This window comes from Oxyura jamaicensis, chromosome 1, assembly GCF_011077185.1.
Source record: "Oxyura jamaicensis isolate SHBP4307 breed ruddy duck chromosome 1, BPBGC_Ojam_1.0, whole genome shotgun sequence".
NCBI lineage: Eukaryota > Metazoa > Chordata > Aves > Anseriformes > Anatidae > Oxyura > Oxyura jamaicensis.
The window spans coordinates 37,770,731-37,798,178 of record NC_048893.1 but is presented as its reverse complement, the minus strand read 5'-3'; the positions used below and the strand labels follow the sequence as shown (position 1 = coordinate 37,798,178).

The 27,448-nt window shown below is 39.7% G+C and overlaps 1 protein-coding gene across 3 annotated transcripts in view; it reads left to right on the top strand.

Annotated features, from left to right (window-relative positions):
• Positions 1 to 27,448, top strand: part of PTPRR (protein tyrosine phosphatase receptor type R) — a 140,444-nt gene that overhangs the window by 93,465 nt on the left and 19,531 nt on the right. For all 3 annotated transcript variants that reach the window (XM_035335502.1, XM_035335499.1, XM_035335512.1), the window contains 3 exons: positions 12,730 to 12,916; positions 18,336 to 18,420; positions 25,275 to 25,354. In XM_035335502.1, the coding sequence (XP_035191393.1) occupies positions 12,730 to 12,916; positions 18,336 to 18,420; positions 25,275 to 25,354 (352 nt within the window). The remainder of the gene's footprint in view (positions 1 to 12,729; positions 12,917 to 18,335; positions 18,421 to 25,274; positions 25,355 to 27,448) is intronic.

Here is a 27,448-nt window from a genome sequence, read left to right as displayed (position 1 = left end):
GTAACACACGGCTCAAGAAACCGAGGGGAAATATCTATGTGAATATTTAAATGCTTCTGGAGGCCTAGGATCACACAGGCCATTGTTGCCCTAGGCTCATGACTAATTTGAGATGTGTGAGTAATTTTCTTGTCTTGTCCAGCAGCGGGTTTGGTGTTTTAAGCACTGATAAACTAAAGGTTGCAGCTTTCCAGTGACTGACTTCTTCAGTTCTTCTTGGGCTCTGCTTTTATTCGTTATGAGGGTTGGGCTACCCCTTTGGGCAGGGTGAGCTCCATTACATCTCGTGAGCCCTTGACTAGAACCCACAGGTGCTGATTTCAGGAACAACCCATACAGAAGGGAGCATCCATACCAGATATATAGGATTTTGATATTTACAGGTAATGTTGATTGCTCAGTTTTGGGAGCTTTATAGAAAAGTCTCCTTCAATGTCTGAAAAAATGATCATGCTTCAAATTAAGACAGAATTATTCACCTTTCCTTTTGCTTTGAACTGGACTTCTCATTGATCATGCCATTCCTTTTGCCCAGCTTCAATAGTTCAATTTCCCTTAATTTAAAATGTTAGGAACAGACACAGAAAAACAGTTAAAAAAAAAGAAAAGAAAAACATCAAAGTCCCTCCCAGACTGCAGTATAAAATGTCTAAGTATGTCTCTGAATTGCAGGAAGGCACATACTGGACAATGCTTGCTGAGCATCCCGCCTATATTGTAGCCATCAGTTAATATGCCAGGCCATGAATCTCTTCCTTGACTGCAATCATAATTCATTTCATTTCTGAAAAAACAAGCACAGTCCTGGAAATTCAGCAGAGGTCTTTTACACAGTCAGAGCCAATATGTACAGAAAGCTTAACATCACTTGCTAGCAGAAATGTCACTTGTTTGCAAACACACCTTTCCTCAAACAACACTGCCTGTACATCTGTGGGTCAGGCTATTTCTATTTCTCGGCTCTTGTGGGAAAATCTCTTTGGCATTTATATGAATATAGTACCTGAGCGCCTCAGTCACAGATCGGGATCCCTCTGTGCAAGGTTCTTTATACACACAAAGAAGAAAAGGTCCTCTATCCAAAAAACTTACAATCTAAACATAAGACAAGGTAGTAAATGTGTACAGACAACCAGGCAAGCCTCAGGAACTGGAGAAGCAGTATCACCACGGCAGGCATGAGGATGCCCAAAGTATGCTGTGCAAATGGCTCGGCCCAAGAAACGTTGCCTGTAGGCAGTAAGCAGCTCACCCCATACAACAATGACATTTCAGCCCTGTTCTTGCTAGAGCTGCTTGTCTCCTTTGGTACCATCACATCCGAGCTGACGCATCAGTATGGTTTGACTTTGAACCTTAGCTAAGTAGGGCCATAAGTATGTTTCAGGAGCTCATTTTATTATTTTCATACTAAGGCAAGTGGGACATAATTGGTTAAGTAACCAAACCAAGGTGATATTGCAAATTAGTGCCCTATCTTCATAAAATACCTGGACTCTTGAACTCTTCTTTCTGTCCTCTGGCCAGTGGAATCTGTAAGAAGCTACAGCAGTGATATTTCTTTCTGGGGACAGGGACTTCCCTTTTGTGGTCTGTGAAAGAAATGCTTTTGATGCTTAACAAACAGCGCACATTGTTGTTATTAATTTATGGTAGCTATAATTATCTCTGTTATGTTAATACTGCTATTTGATAACAGGAGCAAAACAGAGCACAGCAACTTCAAATGACTGCTGAAATATGTGATAGGCATCAGAAGGGGAAGTACTGTATATAATTCCCACACAGAAAAATGTCGTTATGCACAATGTTTCTCTAGGGAACTCCGTCCCGATGCTTCGGGATGGCCAACAGCTGCTGCCGCTGAGATGGAGCCAGCGCTGGGCAGGAGGTGGCAGAGCCTGCCCCTCCACCAGGTCTGGTGCTTCCACTTCCCGCTGTCCCTTGGAAGCTGCTTCTCCCTTCTCTGAGATGTCTAAAATCCATCCTGAGTCGTAGTAAATTCCCCTGAGGGACGTCCAGAGGCTTTCGGTTCCTTTCCCTGGATTTGATGGTGGACATAACAGAGTAGCCTTACAACAAGTAAAGGAAAACAATCAGGGCTGCAGCAAAGTACACAATAGCTAATAAATCCAATTTGCATGGTCTTGTTTCACTTTAGACTTAATTTAACTTGTTTTGCCTCAGTGGATTTGTAGGGGTATCTGCAAAGAGAATTCGGCCCTCAGAGTACCGTACTAAATAGGTTTGTAAAAGAAGAAGGCATTGTGGAAAGCAGAAAGCTGGTATTGTAATTAATCCCAAGGGTAATCCTCCAGCTACAGCGAATGCATTTGCAATTTGCTGATAAGATTAGAATGAAATAAATGTTTTCTGCTTTGGATTTTCCCTAATGCAAGGATTTTCCCTAATGTAGATGGTCTGAATTCTGCTCCAGTCCTTGCATCCAGTGTTGGCTATTGCCCAGCTCAAAGCCTCCATGCTACAGAGCTCATTGTCCTGGGATGCTGCAGAGGTCATAAAGTAAGCAAAGGGGGCTGTCTGAAGGAAAAAGCGTGGAAGAGAAGCCACCAGACACAAAGATGTGCGATCTGCCTTTGGTTCAGGATGTTCCAAAGCTACAAATTGCCAGAAGCTGGGGGGCATACTGACAAACAGCACCTATGTTAATTAAGTAATTGGTAATTCCTGCTGACTTTGCTCTTGTGTTCTTTCCCTAAACCTCCTCTTGGTGGCCATAGTTGAAAACAGGATACCAGTCCGTATGGCTACGTCAGTCCCGTCAGCGTATGTTAATGTGCCCCTCGTTACATCGTTAGCTAGAGGGAGCCGTGCTGTTCAGAGGGTTTGGGGCGAGATAAATGCAGGGCAGGCTGGGGCAAGGAGAGCAGTCTAGTCTTTCAGATATGACTTCTCCTTTCTCTTTATTTAATTACACAATGTGTATTTAGAGTACTCCTGCTTTTATCAGACTGCTCACATTTCCCTTCTCTATTCAGTTCACAGAAGTGAATTTATATCAAGTGATATGAGGATTTTAAGGTCACGAATCCTTTGCTAACAAAGAACGATGAATCTGAAGCAGTTTTAATTACTTCACTCTGAGATTTCCAGTCTGTACTGATACATTGACGGCCTGCATGTTGGAAGAGTAGATGCAAGAAGCCTTTTCTCAGACCCATGCCTTCATCTCTGGGCACAGGTTGAGCTGCATTTCCCTTCTCTAGAGCCCAGCCTGTGCGTTCCCTTATAGGAACATCTCTGATGAAGGAGAGCAGTGGGCACGGCCACGGCCTCCATACACAAGCCATGGGACCTGCTGAGCTCTGTAGAGGGGAGCTCCAGACCCCATACCTGTCTGTTCCTCATCAGCTGCTCAGCCCAAAATGGGACCGCGCAGCTTGGCAATACCACTTCTGAAGACCTATCTAATCTCTGAGGTGCAAGGCAAAGTAAACTCTGGTATGTGGACACTTAGAGCTGTCTTTTAAAAGCATTCAAGCATTGCTCCATTTCAAATTGCAAGCCCAAGTGGATATCCTAAACCTCACTTTCAAAGGGAATCCAGGCACTTTGTACATTAACACACTTGTTTGAGCAAGCCTGCCCATAGAAAGCATGGCTGGAAACTACTGAAGGAAATTGAACTGGATCAAGAAGAAAATGCTGGGAAGAGAGAAAGGTTTGCATACTTAGCTTAGGTGTCAGCTCTGAAAACTTCAGCAAACTTCTGCCAGCTCAGTGGCAGACCTGAGTGTACGTTCCTGGCTCCTGGCTCTGACAGCCTGAATCCCATGAGCTCACGGTATCACTTAAGCATGAAAGTCACTCTGGAAATGGGATTGCACATTCCAAAGTGTCTGAGTTTGAAAGATTTTTGGTCTGCACAGGCAGCCTTTGTCCCCTGTGTCACTGAATGGAGCAATTTCATCGGCTGCGACCTTTGGAAACGAAGGGTGCTGTCCGTAGAGGGCGCAGCTTTGTTGAACAATGGTGTGGGTCTCGAGGTTTTACATGCCCCAGGAACTGCTGTTTTTCAGTAATTTCTTCAAAGTACACTAACAATTCATTTGTCTGCTTAGAAATCTTCTCTGTGACACTTGAAGTAGTTTAAAGATAATGAAGACCAAGTCAAATAAACAAGGAATGTGCATTTATATTATCTTAAGGTTGACAGGGTGTAGTAAACGCCTCTTTTCCCAGATGTTCCTTCCTGTCTTTCCCAAATGGCAAATGCACCAGGAAAGAACTCATTGTACTGATTAGTCTTCAAGTAACAATAAAAAATATTTTTTTTCTTGCTGATACTGTAAGAACACTCTGCTCATTTACATGAAGCATATTTCTACCCATGCCTTTTTTCCAGATTGACTTATTTTCTCAAAAAAAGTACTGAAGTACATTAATATGTTAATGGATTATGTACCTGCTTGTTTGGATTTAATGGCTGTATATTTTGTTCTTTAAATGAGCAGCAGGTGCAGGCTGGAGGTAGAGATTGTGCTTAAGAGGTCAATTAGTATGGAACAAACACATTATGCCAAGGAGACTTACTGAGATTACTTCTGTTATGAAGAAAAAAAAAAGTGTTTTTTTATCTAAAGTTGAAAAAAGGTGTTTGTTTGTTTGTTTGTGTTTTTTTTTTTTTTTTTTTTTTTTACTGTAGATCTGACCAACTAAATAGCAAAACATCTCAGTTAAGCAGTCATTGAAGTATTTCCTAGAAGTAGCTTCTGTAGTGTTGCATCTCTCTGTTCCCGTTTATTAGGTCGCTTCTCTTAGATAGGCTATGGTTCTCTAATACTGCAGGCAAGCACCCTCTGAGCACGTTATAGTGCTCAGCAAAGAAGTGAGCTGGGCATGTGCTGAGAAATGTAATCAGACTTTGCACCTAGCCAAGATATCTACATGGGAAATGATAGTGCCTGGCTACTGCTCCTCTAAGGCATCGTGGAGGCACTCATGGACTGAAATAGTAGAGGGGCAAATCATACAAGGAGGACAGAAAATATTTTGAATTTTTTTTTTTCAATTTTCAAACAAGATGCAGCAGACAGAATATTTGTGTTTTGTTTTTTATTAACAGTTCTTTCTTGTTGGTTTACCTTAAAAAAATGCATTATGTGAACTCAATAACCTGTGCCTTTGTTTAATCTGTGCAGCCTTAACAGCTAATTGTTATTCCTCCCCATCCTCTTTTTCCTTTCCCTATTCTTTTAATCCCTTTTGTTTATATTCATTATAGCTTGGTTTAAATTAGCATGTGCATTAATTGGAGAGAGAACAGGTCATCCTGTATGCTTGTGCAATGAGGCCTCCAGTATGAAATAGAGCGATGCTGCAATGCGAGCAAATAATAGTAGCAATAAACATGACTGCATTCAATTAAAGCTCTACCATCTAAAGCAAATTAACCATAAATTAGTAAACATTTATTCAGCACTTGGAAAAAAACAGCTCAAATGAGCACAACAAATTAGCATCTTCATTTATTTTTATTTCTGAACATTTAACTCAGTTTTTATCTGTGCTAAAAACACATATATGTGAGAATGAGTCAGAAACAGAGCTTTATGTTACCCTTCAAATTTTATTGGAGAGAGGAGCTTGCGTGACAAAATGCAATTTTAATGTAGAAATAATCTACAGGAAAAGATGGGAGGTTGTATAAGCTTTGCATTTTTGAACAGTCAGTTCCCGTAGCAGAGCAGCATAGCCTTATCGAGGGCAGAACAGGAGTGAATTGGCAGTACATTAGAAAGCATGATTAAAAGAGGGAAAGTTGAAACTACTCTCATGTCAGCTGTTTTCCTCTACAGGATATTGAGCCATTCCTGTCCTAACCAGATACTGATTGCTTGAAACTTAGTCCAGAAGTACTTGTCAAAACCGTTTCCTTAGTTCATTTTGACATGCTGAGCTTTGAGTAGATCCTGAGAATTGTTTGCAATTTAGTGCTAGAAGTATTGGCCTGCTCTCGCTCATGGCTGTGGGAATAAGATCAGACCCTCTGGAGAGAACATCAAGTGCCTTCGCTTTCCAGAAGAACTATTTAAACATTATAGCTGAGGCTCCTGATCGGTGTCTGTGGACTCAGAGAGGGCTGGAGGATGCTGACAGAAGGTTTCTTGTGGCTAGGAGGCTGCAGGGGGGTGGAAGTCTTGTCTCCCAGTATCTGTATATCCCCCTTTCTCCTTTTTAGTAGGCACACAGCCTGCTCTAGTTACTTCTGGACCTCTTCCTTAGAGTGAGCGGTAGAAAGCATCAGTTGTTCAAGTGTCAAATAAATGGGAAAAAAAAATGTAACACTAGAATACTATGAAGAGAACTGTGTGATAGAGCAAACATGAGCAGAGGTAACACATCTTCTTTCTGGAAGATACCTAGGGTCAGTGTACCATGATCAATTGCCTCTCTTATAGTTCTGAGTTTAAATGTCCAGGCTGTCCTGAGGTTAAATGTCCAGGTATCAGGCTGTATCAATTGGTCATGATGCATGTTATCCTTTAATGCAACATAATTCTGTCATTTTATATTCATAGTTATAGATTTTCTATCAAAATCAGTTTGTATTCCTGTGCTGTTGTAGGTTTTTAAGTAAATGATTGACATAAGCAATACTGAATCTTCAAATCAGTTGAAGAGCATTTTCCTTTAGGTAAGAATGTTTGTGACAAATGACTTCAAAATGATTTAAAGTAACTTGAGAAATTTAGGGAACCTTGGGTTTTAGTTTTTCTTCTAGTGCTAATTCTTCTTCCATCTTGTTAGCTCATTCATTGCAACTTCTGATTCTTGAGCACTTCAGTTTTTGTGTTACAGGAGCTTGAATTGTTTAAAAGTGTTGAGAACCTCAGGTCTGAGGGTGTTCTTAAAAGCTGCAATGCTTGTTCAAGCAAAAAACAAATGGAACCCAAAAATGTCAGCAGGCAAATCATTTGGGAAATTGAGTTCTCATCATAGACTTGCCAAGCGTAGAATCTGTGTAGCAATGCCTCATAAAGCACCTAGGAGTTTAAAAAGTGCATTATATGCACTAAATACTCTGTGCAGTATTTATTTATTGGGATGACATTCACATTCACATCTTTTATTCTCTATTTTCTCAAACTTATGCTGATGTTATTGATTGACCTTTGGTGAAAGTATGAGTAAATAAGATGATACTGCATTTATGTGCTTTGTATATTATCATAACTTGTGGGTTTCTTTATTTTTTTTTCTGTCAGAATATTCTTTAATGTGTGTTGCAGCATAACAGAAAACTGAAACCCATGAGCTCTGCATTTCCAAGGAAAAAATAGAGACCTAGGAAAAATAATCTTCACTTTTCCACTTTGGGTTGTTAATAATGGAGTTTTACCACATGCTTAGAAGCCTTGCTTGAAATAATATACTGATGGGCAGAAATAAAATAGAGATTGCCACACCCATTAATGTAACCATAAACTCACTCACCCTACTTTTCCTAGGCATCCAGTAATATTACCAGTACAATGTGATATATATGTCAGGCTATTGTGTACAGAGCAAGTGTCATATATAAGCATTTGTGGAAAATGCATAAACTATTCTTATGCTTATTAGAAGTAATCATTTAACAACATAGTGAACGTTACTTTAAAATTCTCAAATAATATTTCACCTCAAATGAGAGTCGCCTCTTGGTGGTCTGAGGACTGACTGTAATGGATATTATAACTCTGGATTTGTAAGGAAATGTCTCATTCGTACATTAGAAGATCTGTGTTACTCTTAGCCCAAGGCTAATAGAAAATGGCAGTATGTTCAGTCCTTTTCAAGTTTTTTTTTTTAACCCTTGTGTATTTCCTCTCTTCTGCTTTCTTTTTAACACAGAACTTGATTTTTCTTCATGAAGTCAATGGGAGCTATGCAGTACCTATTTTTATTTATTTTATCCCACAATACAGCATTAATAGCAACATTATGTCCTTGTCTGATTTGCTGTACTTTTCACATCCCTACCCCACAGCAGTTTTATCTACCACATTTGTTCATCCTCCTGAACGTGTTTTATCTTAGCTATTTTAAAATCCAGCAGGAAAGCTGGGTCCTGTATTTTTTTCCACTGCCCTTTTTTTGTGAATTTAATTTTGTTTTTCTTTGAATTATTCTACTGAAACATGAAACTAGATAAGCACGAGAGTTCTAGCACTGGAAAAGGCATCAGTAAGGCAGTAAGTGGTGGAAATCGTGTGCCTAATTGTGCTCCTTCAGTGCAATTACAGCAGCACAAAGCCCACCTGAATGCTCATGGGACAGCCCAGCAAGAGCAGAGCATCAGGACCCACGTCTAGACCAGAGGAATACCAGAGCAATGAAACCCGTGGGGAAATGGCAGTGGTTTTCCCGTTGTCCCTGCAGTAAAACCCATGGAGAGAAGCCCTGCCAAGCATCCCAGCCTACAGGCAGGATCTTGGGACACAAAGCAGCTCCCTGCCCAGCAGCCTCAGCCAGCACTAATTAATGCCTTCCCACTAATTAATGGCTTCCTTCCACCTGCGGGGCTGACACAGGCCTGCCTTCAGCCCTCGGAGGCTCAGTGGCAGGGCGAGGAGCACGGGTGCGAGAGGAAGCACCGCCCGGGCCTGCAATGGCGGGGTCGAAGGGCAATGGCTGCCAGTGGGCCCCAGGCAAAGCCAGGGACGGGGAATCTGGGTGTCACGTTTTTCAAGAGTGCTGAATAAACATGGGAAGGTGTATTTAAAGAAATTGCCCGGCTTAAATAAACAACTGGGAAAAACGTGTCAGGTAGTTGGATTTTCATAATCACCAACTGCGGCTTAATTTTAGGGTCAGGGAAGACCTGGAAATGACCTTGCTAATGATTAATGGCTTTGGTAACCTGTTGGCCCTCTGAGGTGGACAGGTGGAGCTTCCTTTTGAGAATTTTCAAACAAACACTGCGTTTTTTCATCATGTCTCCAATAAAATCTGCTTCTATAAATGCACAATTAAAAATCCTCCAGTGGATTCTCATTAGTGGACGTGTTCCTATTGCCTTACTGAAAATAGGGCCATGAGTATGTAGTAGGCCCCCCTCTGAGGTACTAGACAATACACAGACACAAGTGGTTTCCTGATTGCACTTATTCGCCTACCCAGTAATGAGGTGGCTGTCCCAGCTGGTGAAAAGTCGGAAGAGTTAGTCTCTTGCTGACTTTAATGTAATGTTGTCATGAATGTTTACAATTCCTCAGATTCCTCACACAGTGCTCATCCCCACCAAGACAGAACCTCAAGGGGATTCCAGGACAGGGGACTCCACTTACAAAGGAGCAAATCAATGTTCTCTACTTCGGCTATTAACACGGGAAACAGAAGATAAAGTCATTTAGAGGATTGTAGCATGGAATTGTAAATATTCAGAAATAAGGGGAAAACCATGTGTATGGCTTCTTCGCTGTAACTGACATGGAAGGATGCCTGTGTGTAGTCAGGGTTTGCATGTATATATATATAGTGTGTGTAGATATGTATATGTATATGTATGTTTAGAGGTATCCAAGAAAAATCAGTTGTCTGAGTAGCAGTTCCATTGGTCCCACTGATGTACTGTGCATTCTTTCCAATAAGGTGAGTAAAGGATTGCTCATTACTTCACCTCTTTCTCAGGTGGTAAAAGCAGAAGAGAATTCCTCCTTTCTTTTTTTCTACAGAAAGTGAAGAATTTAACTATGAAAAATAGTTAAAATCCATGAGTCCAGAGCAGGATCTGAGACTACAAGCATCTTACAGTAGAGCATACAATAAATAACATGATGGGTTCGTGCCCTCCCTGATCTTTCAACACCAGGCAAAATGCCCTGTTTTCAGCCCTGTCTCTCAATATAGTCCCGAACAGAGTAAAGAGGTCTATATAATTAATGTTAATCTTGGCAATAGTTAACTAATGTAAACATTATTAAAATCTTTTTATTAGCTTAAGCACTCTTCTTGAAAGTGTTTAGGTGTCCATTTTTATGGAGGAATTACCTTTAGAGCTATTATTTGTTGTATGTCTTTATATATAGACTGCTATCCTTTAGGTAATTATTTTCTGTCTTATGTTCAGTTTTTGTTCACTATGTAGCTTTGAATGTGTTAAATATATAGTGAAAACTATTTTTTCTTTCCAGAGTAAGTTATTTGATTCTCAACACTGGTATTCCTCAATAATCCCCATAAAAGGTAAAAGCTGTAAACTCAAAGTTATAATTAGATCAGGTATATTTTCTGTTGTTGTTAAAAAGGAAATAGCCTTTTTGCCAAGACTGTCAGTTATAACAATGTAAAAGCCAAAGAAAATATTAACATTTTCACTGTACTTTGTTACTAAACAATGAGAATACTTTTCCTCTATATTAGGAAATCTCAGTAGGCTCTTCCAGAATTATGGCTGGGTCTCAGTTGCTACCCTTTTCTCAGCCAAAGGTAGTCAAAACAGTTTTGGAGATGCTCATTACACACCTTTTCTTTGAATTTCTGGCAAGTTTTCAAAAGATTTGTTTTGTGATAGAAGCCCTCAGAGCCACCTGTTTGAGGACTGCTTTTTCCACGGAATAAATTGCTACTCATGGTCAGAAGAGGTGCTTAAGTGAGAGGGTTTTTATGAGAAAGCAGTCTAACAGGATGTTTTCCTCACGGAGTGGCGTGGAGCTGAGGGACTGACTTCCCTGCAGACGGGAATGGTCCCTGGGGAAGTGGCTCAGGTACGTGAGCCAGGACCCTGCATCAGAGGGCAGCCACCAGGCGGGACCTCTGTACGATGGAGTGTGCACAGCAAGCCACAGAGCAGTACCGGTAGCCAATGCATGCAACATGCATGTAACAGCTGCTCGTCATTTCTGCTCAAGATGCTACTTCAGTTCTGCCTTCCTCCTAGCTAAATTAGCAGGGTCGTACCCTTCTCTCTGTCTTCCCTCTGCCAGCAGAAATTGTCCCCATTTACCCCAGGAGGCAGCCAGCTGCCTGCAGCCACCTCGGCTCCATCTTGCCTCTCCCACCTCAGCTTCTGCCACTGACTCATAGTTACCATCTGTGTGCCTGGACAGCAAATCTCTCACTGTCACCCACCCATCATTTAAGCTGAAATAGGCTCATGAACGGTATGGCACAATCTGAGATTCACAGATTCCATCAGGTGGTCTTTTTTCTTGGTGATTGTTGTTTTGTGTTTTGCTAAGTGGCAGGTGGGTGGCTGAAATCATCTCTATTCATGCAAAATGACATGATAGAAATAGTTTATTTTAAAATAAAGTTACTGAAGGATCTGCTGACATGTATGAGAGGGAGGGAAGTGCACTAAAGCTATGTCAAAAACAACCAGAGAAGAAAGCAATAAATCCTAAGAGTACTCATTCTGGTGGCAGAAAAAAAAAAAAAAAAAAAAAAAAAACACCAGCATGAAAAGTCACAGTATCAGAAAAGACAAATAATTTACTCCACTATGTGTGCATTCAAATATCTGTGGGCCACCCATGGATAACAAGAGAAGAGTAAAAGGCAAGTATTAACACAACTTTTGGTGCAGACTAGAGGAAAACATTCCCTCAGTATTGATAGCAGACGCCTCACAGATACTGTCTGGTAATATTTGTGTGATTTTTATAGCAACATGTGGTAATATGTATTACTGTTAAGGGGATGAAACTAGTGTTGTCACATCTCTATATGCACAGTGCTGCTTGGTAAATGTTAGAGATGTGTTTACACTGACAGGGCATCTGTAGCCCAATTCAGAGATAGCTGGCTAACTCACAGTCTTCGCAGTAACAAATTCAGATTAGGAAATACAAAAACTTTGATTAATGCCTACAGATGTGTGCATAGTCATCACAATTCACGGAGTACGGATTTAGTGCCATCGACAAACCCCAAGTTAAGGGCTGAGTAGGTAGCATTTGATCAATGGGTTGAAACTATGAAAAAAGTTTCCTGAAGTGTTGTTTGGAGAAAGCAACGAAAAGGTTAGCACTCATACCAAACACACAGAAATGTGCTTTCTTGGTATTTTCACAGATCAATGGTGTGATTGAATCGAACTTTATTTTCTTGTGGAAATGTGGAAACATTGATGAATCTGATTGTCCTATGTGAGATGTTTGGCATTTCTGAATAACCGCTCTAAGTCTGTGACCGTTCCTTCTCCTAGGATTTATCATGGTTTTATGTTTCTCCCTTCTCACTTACCTCACCCAAAACGCTGTCCACTGACTTGGTATCCACAATGTTGGCACTCCCTTTCCACTAATTTCTATTTATCACTTTTTTCCCTTCTTTGTTTTATATTTGAGTAGATTCTTAAAAATTTAGCCAACATGCTCTGAATTTATTACCAGCTTTATATATATATATAAAAGAAATAAACTCCCTTTTCTTTCTGCGAAACGTTTCTTCCTTACCAACATACCAATTGCACATTTAACATCCACAAAGAATAAGTAGCATACAGGGAGCAGTTTCTGCTTTTAGGAATAATCCAAATAGTTCCTCCCTAGAAGAATGTTCTTTCAGAGATAGTTGTTAGATTCAAGAGGTGGTGTGATCTGTAAAATCTTTGTTTTGTGGCCACCCAGTGCTTCCAATGAAACCAATCTTTGCATATTCAAATATCCCAGTGACTACACAGAAAGTCAGGGTGCATTACTAACTCAGGATCAGCTGCTTGAGTATGGGACTTGCAATGAACACAGATCTGATATAACTTTTAATTATTTTCTAATGCAGACGAGGATCCAATGTCTCTCTGACTTTGGATATGAGTAGTTTGGGAAGTGTTGAACCTTTCGTCTCTGTGCCGACTCCACGAGAAAAAGTGGCAATGGAATACCTGCAGTCAGCTGGCCGCGTCCTGACACGGCAGCAGCTCCGAGATGCAGTTGCATGTTCTCATTTACTTCAAACAGAATTCATGGTGAGTTTAACAACAAGCTTTAAATGAGGATTTTTACATAATTGGCACAAAAGAAACTGGAAAAAAAATAATTGGGCAGCATTTTATTATCAAGGTGCAAATAATTTCTGAATGGCTGATGAGATTGTTCGAAGGTGGTATTTTATGTTTAGAAATCTGAACTCACTGAAATAAATAGCTCATAGGTAGCTGTTACCTATAGCTGTAGATAACACAGATTCCTCCCAGTTTGAAGTTCCATTCCTAGATGGGATAAATGTTGCATTAGAGGTGCAGTACAACAGCTGGGACTGTAATGCTGTGACAGTTTCAGAGAGATCATAAAGGATGTGATGACAGAAAACACAGTAATAATTGGAGGTTTTGTTTATCCCCATGTAAACATCATCTAGTAATGTTTGTAATTTGAAGTCTAATATTTTAGGCACTATAAATGACATTTCTGGAGCAGACAGGGATACCAAAAAAAGAGAAGCAGCTCCCAAGTCAGTTGAAGATATCTTTAACAAACACTCCATACTACAGGCCTAATATACTCAAGACCAAGAAAAAAGGAAAGCCTCCTACAACTCTATTTAATATTAAAAAGGGTAAGAATGTAAAACCACGACAGTGGCCAGGAAGAAACAAGTCACAGCAGGAAAACTAACTCAGGGAAAACACATCATTAAATATTACTTCAGGAAGACCTGAAAGAGACTGGTATTGCAAAACAGCCAGATAAAAATGTCTATCAGAAATAAGGAGACAGTCTTTGCAAGGGAAATGGAACAGAGCACAAACAGGAGCCAGCTGAATGTGACAGCTGAATAAGGCAGGCCAGAAAAGGTTTTGAACTTACAAAACACCCTATAGCTTTATTTTTAAATAGATCAAAAGCACAAAACTTAACAAAGAGTATGAGGATCAGTAGAAGATCAAAGGGTAGAAAAGGTGAGGTGACAGGAGAAAAGTGTTTGTGTTATTTATATTCGTGGTCACCACAGATGAACATATGGAATTTCCTACCTGAGTGGCAGAAGTAGATTAAAACAGATTGCTGTCTGATATTGAAGTGTTAATGGAATAGAACAGATCAATAAACTGTATAAAAGGTAATCACTGAAATAAGCTGGTATTCACCCAGGAGTCCTAAAGGACTTCATATTTGTAATTACTGATGTATTAACAGGGCAGGTGTACACTAGCACTTCGGTGCCAGTATCTGAGGAATCAGAGGGCCAGAGTTAACAAGAGTTTTCCAGAAGGGCTCCAGAAGAGATTTGGAGAACTACAGACCTGTAAGTCTGATGTGTGTATCAGAGAAATTGCAAAGAATTATAATAAAGAAATAAACTAATAGTTATATGAGCAAATGCAGTACATCAGGGAAGAAGCAACAGTGTTTGTAGCATAGGAGGGATTTTTAACCTATATGGTTGCTTCTCAGACTGAAAGGAGGCTGTCCAGTGGAGTATCCAAGGCATCTATTTTGGATCTGATACTAACCAAGATACTCAAAAGCCATCTAGAAAAGGGAAGAAATGGTAAGGTGACAAAGTATGCTGATGATACTGAATTATGAAGAGTAGTAAAATTAGAAATGGACTTCAAAGAAGTTCCAGATGGATTATATGAGTGTAACAAGGTAGGTGAAATTCAGGATTGAAAAATAAAATATTATGTGTCTGGGGAAAATAGTTTTATATACTTCAGTCAATTCTGAAACAGAAGGCTAAGAGTCATCGGAAAAGGAATAGAGAATAAAATAGAAAACATCTTTATGACAGTGGAAAAACCTATATGACAGTCAGAAGTGCAAGCTGCTTTGATCGCTCCATTTCGAAGCATGTATGGAAGTATGGCGACTATAATCACAGGTTAGAGCAGCTTCTGTATCCGGTGATGCTAGACAGAGTCAAGCAAGGACTCCTCTGACTAGAAAAGTCCTTCATAGTCTCTAACAGAAGCCTATAAAATCATGAGTAGCAAGAATGTGAACATGAGGGAATATTCATTATTTTTCTTGCTAAAAGAATGCAATCAGGTGGCCAGATTAAAAATAAATAAATAAATAAATAAATAAAATGAAAAGCTCATCCTGTTCCTATAGTTCCTTCAGGTGCCTTGCTACTTACGGCTATCAGAGGGTACCAGATCAGACAAACCTAACGCACCCAGCTCCCCAGCCCAATGTTGCATAATGTTTTTAGCTTTTACAACGCATTAGCAAACCAAACTAAACAAGCAAAACTTTTTAAGACTGGTTAATAGCTCAGATTTAATAAAAAGAGACTCAAAGAAATGTGTATCCCAACGGGGCATATAAGAGCAGGAAGACCTATACAACCACCTAAGCACACCACTCATCTTAACAAAACCATACAGACAATTCAATTCTTACTAACCATGTCTGAGCATGTGATTCCTTTACAATTTGTGCACGTAAGTCAGTGAAACAGACGAGTGCCATCTTAGTCTAAGAGTATTTTTCATTATGAATAATTGCATTCCTATAAAACAGTCCCGTCTTTTTTTCACCTTTACAGAGACAGGGTTTAAAGTGAAAGTCATTTGCTCAGGAAAAATAAATCACTAGGTTGTTTTACCAACAAATGGTCAGACAATGTACATGGAAAGAATTTTAAGCATCCAACATTCTTTAATCACCATTTGTGCCATCCATTTTCTGTCATTCTGCAGCTTAGACAGGAAAGGTGGAAGAAATAACATTTTCATGTTTAAAGCCCCCATGTTAGAACTCAGTTTGTACAAACAACTTGGCATGTCCACAGAATCTCATTTACCCAAACCTTCTCACACAGCATCCATTCATGGCTTTGGGTCAATGGATACTCACTTTGTATTCTTCCTTCAGTGGGGCACAATATAACTTTGGTCATTCATTTTTTTCAAGGAATTCTATTGAAAAGATCATCACTTTTCTGTTCCAGTTTAAATCTTTCTTTTAAATATGTTTTAAGAAGAAGCTGTTGAACAGTTTCTGTTTAATGTCTTCCTTGCTGCAGATAATAGCTTTATTAGGAACTTGAAGCATGCAGGGAACGCAATATATAACCATCACTCACTTCATTCACTTAGCTTGTTTTAACTAAGAAAATATAGTAAAGCAGTGTTCTTGAGACTAAAATGAGTATTTCCCATGAAAACCTTCCAAGTGTGCTAAAAATGGGGAAATGTTCAAAGTTTTCAATGGAAAACTAAAGCATGATTAGTTTCAGGTTATCTTTGGTTTAAAGAATTATTATTTTTAATTAACAGTTTAGAGGGCTAATAATTATACTGTTTATTTGTAAAAACTAGTCAGTATCAAAATATTTTTCCACCATATTTATTAAGAAAAAAAAAAAACTTTTTTTTTTTTTTCTTGGCTGACAGTTTGAATAGTTTTACTTGGGGGAATGCATCTGATTTGGCAATGAGGAAGATATATAAATCTCCCAGCATATATTTCTTCAGTAGCCAGAGCTACTGCTATTCAAAAAATACTTGGGAATTTGGTGACAGAACAGAAAAAAATCATGTTCCTGAAACACTGGAATGTCAGAAAATACAATCATGCATAGGAAATGCCAGCTAGCTAAATCTATAAATTTTTTGTATAATCGAAATGGAGGGATGGGTATAAAAAACACTTGCCTGAATTTTCATAAATGTTGCCACATTATCTCTCCTCTCAGAGACCCAAATCATATTTCTTTAAGTTTATGAACAGCTGTTGCATTTGAAAGTCTAGTGTGAGCCAGAATACCTGTAGCTAGAAGAGCACCTCCCAGACAGGTGAAGTAGCCCATGAACAAAGGCATATATGCAGGACATATGTAGTTACACACATGCAACTGTGTGCACCTTGTAAATTATTTGTAATTATTTAAATATATATATTATATGTTTAATAAAACAATTTGGTTTACTAAAACAATTTGATATATATCATCTAGACATCTCAGATTTTGTGTGCTAATTTGCACGTGTTCGTGCTGGGTTTATTTTCCCCTGCTAGCAGGGATGTTTTTCCCATACTATCCTGAATTTTATTCTGGAATCATCTCTTGCATTTCATAGCCAGCCTCGCAATAATTGACCTGTCTATGGCTGTGATCCACAGCGTATTGGCAGATTTCTGTCTGTGCCCTTGGCCCCACAAGTACTTGGGTCTGAAGGACGACAGCTGTGCTTCTGATTTTTGCCAAAGTCCGGGACAGGCTGTAGAGTTAGAAACCAGCTGATTTTGGAGGAAAATGCTTTAGTAAATTTTCCAGCGGCTCAAGTCAAAGGAGGTTTGCATTGAAAAGGGGAAGAGCAAATACCTTTTGTGTCTCCTCATGTGTCTGCAAGAGGCATTTATATAATATGCTACTGTCTCTTTGGATAAATGTCCCAGGCTAGTAATGGAGTTCTGAAGTCTCTAGAAATGACTTTGCTCTTAAGTAGAAGTATTAATTTACCAACGATCAAATTCCAGCTTACACAAAGATAATTTAAACAGTGGTGGCCAAAAAAAATCAGTGAAAAACGGAGATTTGAGCCAACTGAAGCATCTTGCATATCCTGTCTGGTAAAATGTCCCCCCAAATCATGGAAAAAATAAATAAATAAAAATAAAAATAAAAATAAATGTATGTCTTATTTTACTATTTACAGAAGGTTGGTTTTTTTATTCAGCTAAAAGAACAGTAGCAATGTCTCAGGACCTCAGAATCAATGTTATTCTTCCCTCCTTAGACCAAATGAAGCATTTTTTTCAACAAATAAATAGGAGGAACTTTATTTTTAATTCTGACAAACAACTTTAGAAACAGTAATTTTGAACTGATCAAGAGCAGACTGTCACATTGGGTATTTGCACAACTGCAGATTTAAAGGTGACAAAGTCACTCAGAGGCTAAAAAGTCAAAAGGGGAATCAAGAGAAATAGGTTCATTTTTTAATTATAGAGTTACTGTATTAAAAGGATTAATAGTTTCTTTAAAAAGCAAATAGGATCCTTAACTGACATTGTTAAGGGCTTTGCACAAAATTTAAATAAAAAAAAAAAAAAACCTTTGACATATATTAATATTAAATTATTTTGATAGTTCCTGGTCCATTTATGTAAAATTTTGCTCTGTTCTGCATGATATTGCACTTTTCAACTCCGTTTTTCTAGTACTATTGTGTTTTCTAACCTATCTCCTAATCCTATAAAAACCTTGCTTTTAATAATTCATCAGAAGTGTTCCTTGGAAGTCACCCCTTCAATATGCAACTCCTGTGTTTATTAAAGGAAGGGTGTTGACAGGCTTGAGGTGGGAACCACTTTTTTTCTTAATAACTTTGATGTCAAAAGACAGTTGTGTAACAGCAGATGGCCTTCTGGTGATAATTTCCTGCGTGGCTCCTTCGGAAACACCAATCTTATTTAATTTATTTTTTATAGGAAATACCAATGAATTTTGTGGATCCCAAAGAAATTGACATCCCAAGTCATGGAACCAAAAACCGCTATAAAACAATTTTGCCAAGTAAGTGAGTTATCCCATGGTTTCCTAGTATGGAATTTAGTCCTTCTTTTAAAATATATTGCTGTGAAAATCTATCTGTCTTTATCTTTGATCATTGTCTACCTACTCATAAGTGTATTTGTAGTCTACGTAGAAAGAAAAGCCCAGTGTTGGAGGACTGGCCAATGCAGGACTCTACATGGATGCCTTAGTCAGTAGGTACACTTTGGCTGCATCCCAACCACTTGCTGAAATACAGCCGGGGTGCATGCTGGTTTTCTCTGGACATCAGCTCAAGCAAAGGGGTAGAGAGAGCGCTATGCCTTGCAATATCTTCCCCAGTCTGGGGGATGAGAGGAACAAGGCTGTTGCCTGCATCACAGCCCACACCATGTTGCAGAGTGCACCCCATCACTGAATTCCCTCTGGTTGGGTCAAGCTACTTGGGATCCTGTCTAACTTTAAGTCGCCCAGACTAAAAGAGCAGTTGCATTCTGTCCTTTCTCATAGTGGACTTCCTACTTTATAAGTCCTCTGTTTTGGGGGTTTTGTTGTTTGTTTGTTTGTTTTTCCTTCTTCTCCATGCACTGCATGGCTTTGTGTGAATCTGTTAACACTAGTAAGAAAATCACTCTCACACAGTGCTGCCTCATCATTGCTGTGGAGTTATTACTGCTTTTCTATACTGCTTCTGTATTTTCATTGGCCCAAATTATTTATTTCTGACATAGTAACAATTGCTTTGTTATAATTAGAGGTGATTGCAAACTTTTCAGTGGAATAGTTTTCCTTCAAAATGCACATTTCTCTGAAATTGAACTATTTTTATAACATTTCTTGGGGGATACTGAGACATTCCATTTCTCTTTCATAAATCATTTTGTTTTGTGTTCAGTTTCAAAATAGGTTGCAGAACTTTAAATATTGCACTAAGTATAGATATGAACAGTTGTGCTTTTATGGTATTTTGACAGTATCAAAGTGAAAAACTTCAGTGAGTCTAAATGTTGGGGGACACTCCCACAGAAAAATGTAAACACAACTTTTTGCTTGGGTTTGGAATGAAGAATACTTTCTAAATGATAGCACGTCCTATCAACTAGGAAGCTGTTTTCTAATTATCTCTGTAATGTCCTTGTAGAACTATGTTATACACTAATGAGGATACAAACTTGCACACTTTAAATTACAGGATTTCTCTCAGTGAGCCTGAATGCTCTGTAATTTGATCACACCATCCGAACACCGTGCAGTCCGATTAATGAAAAAGATGGCCTTCAGCCGCTAGATTAGTCTCAGAAACACAATACATGACTGGGAAAGAAACCCATTGTGTTGAGCCCTCGCTTCCCTTCAGCCACCAGCAGAATTCCCGCTGCTTCCAGGGCCGGTTCATCTGTTGCAGTGAATAGTTCTGTGCGGCTGAGCGCAGTGGTGGAATGTTGAAGGGAATTAAATAAATGAGAGCAATTGAATACAAGTTATCAGTTACCAAGTAATCAGAAAATTAAGCGGCCCCGACAGTTTGGCCCAGTGTCAACAGGATGTGCACAGAGGGCAAAATCCTGACCCCTTTGACGAAAGCAGGAGTTTGCCATCGGCTGTGGCGGAGCCAGGATATCACCCAAGCCTCCCTCTGCCTGACAAGCAGCATTTTTGGAAGGAGATCCCCCTTCCTACAGCGCCTAGCATCAGGTTTGCCTTTAGGAACACCTTGCGAGTGCAAAGAGCCCTGCTTCGGAGCCGCATGTGTTTTGAATTGGGTCGCGGCAGCTGGGCTGTGGTTGATGCTGATGAGTTTTGAGAATCAGAATGCCTTTGTGTTTTCACTTCCAGCTAGCTGGGGCGTGCAGCTGACTCCGAGGCACATTTTCAGTCAAAACTTACTGCTGGTGTGCACCACAGCTATTCTTTGACAGGCGCTTTGTAACCCTCCTTGACAGAAATCAAAAGGTCTGTTGTGTGTTAGCACCAAGCTTTTTCAAAGGAGGTATTTTGAGGATCGAGGCACACGCTCATAATAAATACTCACACACCCACGCCCAGTCCAAAAGGGTTTGGAAACGATTTGCATGGTTAAATAGAGCAGCCTTCCTGGTTTCCTGCTCAGATGATATCAACCTACTGCTTAGCGCGACCATGTCAGCTTTTCCATTCCCAGCACTGGGTGCGTCTCTTGAATCAGGGCACCTGTGGTGAAAACTGACGTTGAGATTGATGGATTATGTCTAAAAATGCCCCCATCTACCCACTCCACCCTCTACGCTGGGGAGGATGTTCTCATTTTCTAAGAGATAACTCAGACACAGATAATCCTGTCACAGGGTGCATGGAGGCAGGTTAATGTTAGTAGATACTACCCAGACAGACACAGGCTTGTGGAATAAAATGACTGCCTAGTGAAAATCAGTTCTATATGGAAAACTGTGATGTTCAGGAAATGTTACATTTCTGTGGAAGATGTTTCAGTTGCAGTATAATATAGCCAACACTCAAATACAAATGCGAGGGTGCCTCTGTAAGTTTTCTAAGTGTTATTTGTTTCATAGCAATATGCTAATACTCCTAACGAAGGGACAAGGCAAGTGGTTAGACTGCTCCTTGAGATCACTGTTTCTCCATCCCTCCTCCTGACCAAGATGCCACCTACCGGTCCTGTTAAACCCCTCTCCATACCTTCATTCAGCTGCATTCCCCACCATCCGCTTCCAGCATTTGTGGCTCCCCCTGAACGTGTTCCCAGTCCTACAGACGGACTTCAACAGTCTCACCATGGTTACATCCCTGGGGCAGAACACCAGCCCTGGTGCCCCTTCTTCATCTTATTTCACACATTCGCCTGCTGCCTCCTGCAGCCCCCTACCACAGCAGGACCTCAGCTTCAAAGACCTGCATCTTTCCCCCTTCCTATTTCACTTCTCCACCTCAAACCAGGTAAAATTGCTGTGGTGCTTCAGAGCGTGTGTGGGCTCTTGCTCACAAAGGAGCAAGTGGCTTAACACTATTCGGTGGGTATCTGTGTGTGTGCAACACATCCAAGGTACCTGGACATCATTCCTTATTTCTTGCTAAGAAGTACCCTCAGGGCAAAAGCCTGCATGAAAACAGTCACTGCAGAACAGCAGATTCACAGTGACAGGAAGGTGCAAAGCACTTGGTGGGTCAGACCCACAAATCTACAAGCTGTTGTTGTTTGTACTAAAACTGGCTCTGGCACTCTGTTTAAATACAAGGTGAAACTTAAATCTAAATTGTATGAACAAAGCACTTTCTTACACAAGCTTATAGACAGATGCTAGGAAACCATTCTCTTGTTGGGGATTTTTGAGCTCCTCTGTACTATAGTCTTGACTATGAAGTTTATCATGTTTGCTCCAGTCCTGCTCCCTAATGAAGGCAAAGGATCGACTGCAGGTTTTTAGAGACCAAAAAAAAAAAAAAAACATATTTGCACAGCAGAATTTAAAAAAATGTTTCTTAGGGGAATTAAGCAGGATTCATCAAATAATTTTTGTATTTCCATGTGATTTGACAAAATGTGTCCTAGTTGTACTCACCAGTATCATAACTATTATCATATACTAATTATAATAGTCAGTACTTTAATTATTTAATTAATGTTAGGCTGCATAGTTAAAAATACAAATGGATATTAGGCAAACCTTATTTCTAGAAGATAAGAGAGATTCCCTTTGCATCAATGAAACTTTATTTTCTAGTGCTGAAGTATGTTTTAAAGTGTAGTAACACTCACCGTCATAAATCTGTTAGGTTTTCCATTGGAAAATCCTGGTCTATAATGAAAGTACTGGGAAGTGACTCAGATGAGATGTAAAAACAGTATGTAGTTTACAGGTATTCGGTATATGAGGCATTTTGAGGCTGTTGTATTATCTGCACATCTAATACCCATTCCCTGCCCTGTAGTGCTATTCTATACCTGGCATTGATTAGGGATGCAGTCTGGTATGAGCCTTCCCTGTTCTGTGTTACAATGTTTGTCAAAGAATACGAGTACCCGTACTTGATTTATAGACTGCAGGCAAAAACAGGCAAAATAGGAGTGGGTGAATTTCAAAATGTTTCAATATCCAAAAGCTGTATGACTCATTGGCTGCAAGTGTGACAGCAGTCTGCCTCACAAAACATTTGTTTTCCTTTCCTGGCCACGAAAGAGAAATACTGTAAGGATAGCCCTTCTTACACTGTCTGAGTCCTACTGTCAGTAAGGTAACTGGGACTAGACTAAGAGCAATTCACCTTGGAAATACTACAAGAACAGACAAACTCATGCCCTAAAGAATTGAGTACATAGTAGCAGTCTAAATGGAAGAAGAAGAAAAACAACAACCCACAGTAGAACAGTTTGTGAAATGGGACGAAGCTCTGAGCCTTCACAACAAAGTGGTTTTCATACAATGGATGAAACTCCAGCATTGATGGCGCTGGGAAGGCTGTCTGGCAAAACCATCCCTACATGGGCTACTCCTGTGGCTGCTCTCAAGCTACAGAAACTTTAACTCCCTCTTATTCCTCCAGCCCGGTAAATTCATACCAGTATTAATTTGTTAAAGATGGAGCTAGAGGAAGCCTCTTCCACTTTAATGGGCGAGCTATTCCAGACTTCCTAGATACATGGAAAAAACAGCAGTAATTTTGCCTCAGTCAAAATTGTAGGAGGCATTTTTTATTAGCAATTACAAGTGCTTAACAGCTCTGCTGCATTTCAAGATGTTTTACAAACATTGATGAATTCAGCCTTGCAGCCACCATCTGTGTCTTTCCACTGTAGCTTCAGACTCTCAGACTTTGCCATCCTTAAGGAGGAGATGATTACCTCCGAGGTATTTGTCATTCAGAACTCAGCTAATTACTTCCATTTGTGTGCAATGACTACTTAGTGGCTCTAGATCTTGAGCAGTGCTCAGGTGTTCCTCATTTCTGAGCTACGCGTACAGCAATTATCTATTTCAGAAAAGAGTAGGACTGTTAATTTATAAAAGGTCTCTATTCTGAAGCAGTGATTGTTTAGTTGATTGGAATTGGAAGAAAGTCTCATAAATTCTGAAACTGAGTTAGCTGCTCCTTAGTAACAGAGGAATTTATCCCAAGGTATGGTAAGTAAGCTAGATGTTGAGTCTGCTTGGAAGAGGTTTTTTAAGGTAGGGGTCAAGCTACATCAGAATTGGAGGCATTGTGTGAGCTAGAGGAAGCAAGTGTTTTTTCAAGGCCACGTAGCCTGAGGCATTTGTGGAAATGGCTAATAATCACTCTGTGCTGAAAAGGAATGAGAGGTTTCCTGTCCTCATATTGTTAAGGGGGAAAAAAATGCTCTAAGTGAAAAGGCTGGGAGAGCTAGTACAAAGAGACTTGTAACACAAGCTAAGCAGGCTTCATGTCGTGCTATTAACACAGAGGACAAGACTTCCATGCACAGACTTTGAATTAAAGGACATTCATTCATTTGTCCATTTTAAGAAACATAATTCATAACACACGTATGATTCCTGTAATGGTTGCGCTCCCTTCCCACAAAGCTCCTGTCACCTCTAGGGGGAAAAGGACATAAGGTATGTGTGGGATCGCCCCTTCTCTTCCTTTGATTTGAAAAGGTTTTATCTTTTCATAGGAACAGGATGAAAAGTCACAAAAAATCAAAAGCAATTCTGAAAGTACCAGTTTTTGCTACAGCATACATACATCGATAATATCTTTTGGTGTAAACGGCAGGGCCACCTAATAAATAGTGTTTTCTTACTAGTCTCCAGTTCAGTGTCCACGTAAGAATCTTTGAACATTTTGCCTTGATTGCACTCACAAAGCAGCTATCCAGAGACTATTTCCAAACTAATAGGGGTCTGAACAGTGTCAAAAAGCTGATGATTCTACTTAATTATTTAAGCAATCTGATGGAAGATTTTTTTTCCAGTACAGAAATGTTCCCATATCATTTTATTAAAAGTAGAATAATTATTTCAGAAAAGGTGCAAAGAAAGCCAAAGTGTGCCCTTACACAGCCACAACATAGGCATCTCATTTCCCTCCTCCTTTTCTCTTTCCGTTACAATATGTAATTGAGAATTTACTGGCTTTAATTCCAAAAGGCTAGTACGTGGGCAATCACATCATCAAAAACAAACAAAAACATCATTTGCAGGAGGAATTTTTTAACCCCCCATTCTACAGTCAGCAGAACTGTGCCCCATTCCATTCTAGGTCATCCAAGAGAGTGAAGGGAAGAAGAGCATGAAGAAAAATGTTCCCATATTTTGGCATTTTTTCTCCAGTCTGTTACACACCAATGTTCACAAATTGTATCAGATGAGAACAGGGAACTGAAGGGAAAGTTATGGATCACTTAGTCCAGACTAAGTGAACATTGCATTGATGTAGAAACACATAGCTGATTTCACCCCAGGCAGAGAGGACTTTTCTGAAATTAAGTCCAACTGTGGTCATTGAAACAGCACAGCTTCGTGCAGAGGTATCTAAGCTGAATCCAAAGGACTTGGTATATTTATCTAACATCCTGCAAAGATATGACAAGCTTCAGAGACAGTCTAGACAGGTCAGCTGGATACTCAACACAGGCAGATTAGACCTTAGTTGAACATTGCCTGGGCCAGATAGTATTGCTTTGATGTCCACAGCGTACTGAGATACTTCTACACAGCCCAGAACTGTGCAGTGTAGGTATTCCTTAGTGTCACGTGATGAATCTTTGCAGCAATAAATAAATAAATCATGCATAATGCTTCAGTGCTTGACTACCCCTAATAACCATAGGTTATTTTCTTCAACAAGTCTTTGATTCTCTATAGAAATCTTCTAATTATGGGTTTTCTTTTCAATTTCCGTCTTCCTTGTGCTCTTAGATCCTCTAAGCAGAGTGTATTTGAAACCAAAAAATCCATCTGACTCCTTGAGTACCTACATAAATGCTAACTACATTAGGGTAAGTAAATGTACACTCTTCCTGTGCTTTTGAGAATATTTGATTTTCCGCCTGAATAGCTGTTTTTGCCAAGGTACCACTCATTTTATCCCTACCCATCTTCATTGATAAATCCTATAATCTTTTTGTCTACATTGCTGTGATGGAAGTAGTTTCACAATCTGTTTGTGCCAAAGACCACATAGCCATCAATGTGCTAAAGTGGCTGCAGTAAGAACAAGGTTATCAAATACATTTAAAACATTAAGAAACACGTTCATCACTGTTCCCGTTTAATTCAGTATTTCCATTTAATTCAGGTTTATATTGTCTTGCTGCCTTATAGGAAGGAAAAAAGGGCTACCTTTTAACAGAGACAGAAATACTAGAATTTTGGTTAAAAAAAAAAAAAAAAAGATCAGAGTCAATAGCAATATAAGCTCATGGCAGTCATGTTACATACCAACATCTTCAGGACTGATGGTTTATTTCCATACATAACCATGTGAATTGATAGTCCTGAAATCACCGGTTAAGTAATTAAATAGATATTGTAACAGCTTTTGAAAAGGAGCATAAACAGATGTATTAAATGTACACATGTGCACCAGCATGCACATTTATTCACCTGTTTACTCCCTATATTGCATGGTTACATGGTGCAAGCACTTTACCAGTATGAATCCTGTTGGACAGTATTATTTCTAAGTGTCAGCTATGTAGTAATCCTCAATGACACACATATAGCCTCCTTAAACTCCTGGCACAATGTATGCTGTATAGAATACCAAGAGATTACTTCAATTATGTTTTAGGAGTATAGTCCTTTACCTGAAAAATTAAATGTTTTGATTAGTTATGTGCCGGATCCTCAGCTGGAATAAACGTATTCCAGCAACTGAAATTATGCCCCCTGAGCTCAATGATGGTATTGCTTGTTTAAGTAACAGCACGTGAATATATACGGACACATCCCTCACACCTCTTATGCTGCCTCACGTTACATTCTGTACTCTCAGTGTTTTGAATGAAAGGCATCATCATCTCACTGAGCAGAGCAGTTCTCTTTGGAGAGCAACAGCATGACTATTTCATCAGCCAAGCCATGCTTTGAGTCCTCTGAGATCTCCCTGCCCCCCATGCCACCACCCCATATACCAAAATACTGTGATTTCTCCTGCTGCTGACACTGGTAGAGGTGTCTGTGCTGAAATGAAATCATTAGGCTCACTGGGGTCCTGACACACTGGTCTCTGACAGCACATTCAGGCAAGTTGGTCAGCAGATGGAGGACTGTTTGTACCAGCTGAGGATCTATCCCTTTGGTCCATACAATGGATAACGGTGCAGAAGAGCACAGCCAGGGAGAAAGGCACCCAAAAGGAACTGCTGTGGTTAGGGAATCCCACACCACCTCCAGCTGCTCTGCAGTCATTCCCTTCCCACATTGCTAGGCTCTCCTGATCTGCATTGCTGTCAGGCTCCCTGTCACTGCACAAGCTCCCAAGTTATCCTTTTCACCTGAAAAATAAGAAGGCAGTCTCATGTTTTTCCAATTTCTTCCTGCTTTTCCCTCCCTTCTGATTCTCTACTGTTTACCCAACCTTTCTTTGCCTTGTATGTCTCAGGACTCCCTGTACTGATGCTGTCCCTCATATAAGGTCTCTTAAAGTTGCTTCTCCGTTAGCAAAGATTCAGAGTCCTTGCCTTCACAAGCATTCATTTATTTCAATTTTTTTTCCTGTCATGAATCTTCATAGAAATCAGTCTTATTGTTCTTATTTTTTTTATCTGGCTTCTTGACCATAAACTATATTGTAAACAGGGGAAGCTAGAAGAAGCCAAGTAAGCAGGGAAATTTGAGAGGGATTAATGTATGTCCAGGATCATTTAGGTTCATTGAATCAGTAATTCTCAGAGGAAAAACTGTTCTACTGAAAAATTTCTGATCTGCTCTACTGTTACTCATATTTGCTTTCAGTTCAAATAATTTTTTCTTTTTTTCTTTTTTCTTTTTTTTTTTCAGTTCCAGATTCCTCTTTCTGCTCTTTTAGAACATTCACCTGCAGTTTTGGTCGACCACATGAATTTAAAGTAAATGTTTTTGTGTCTGTT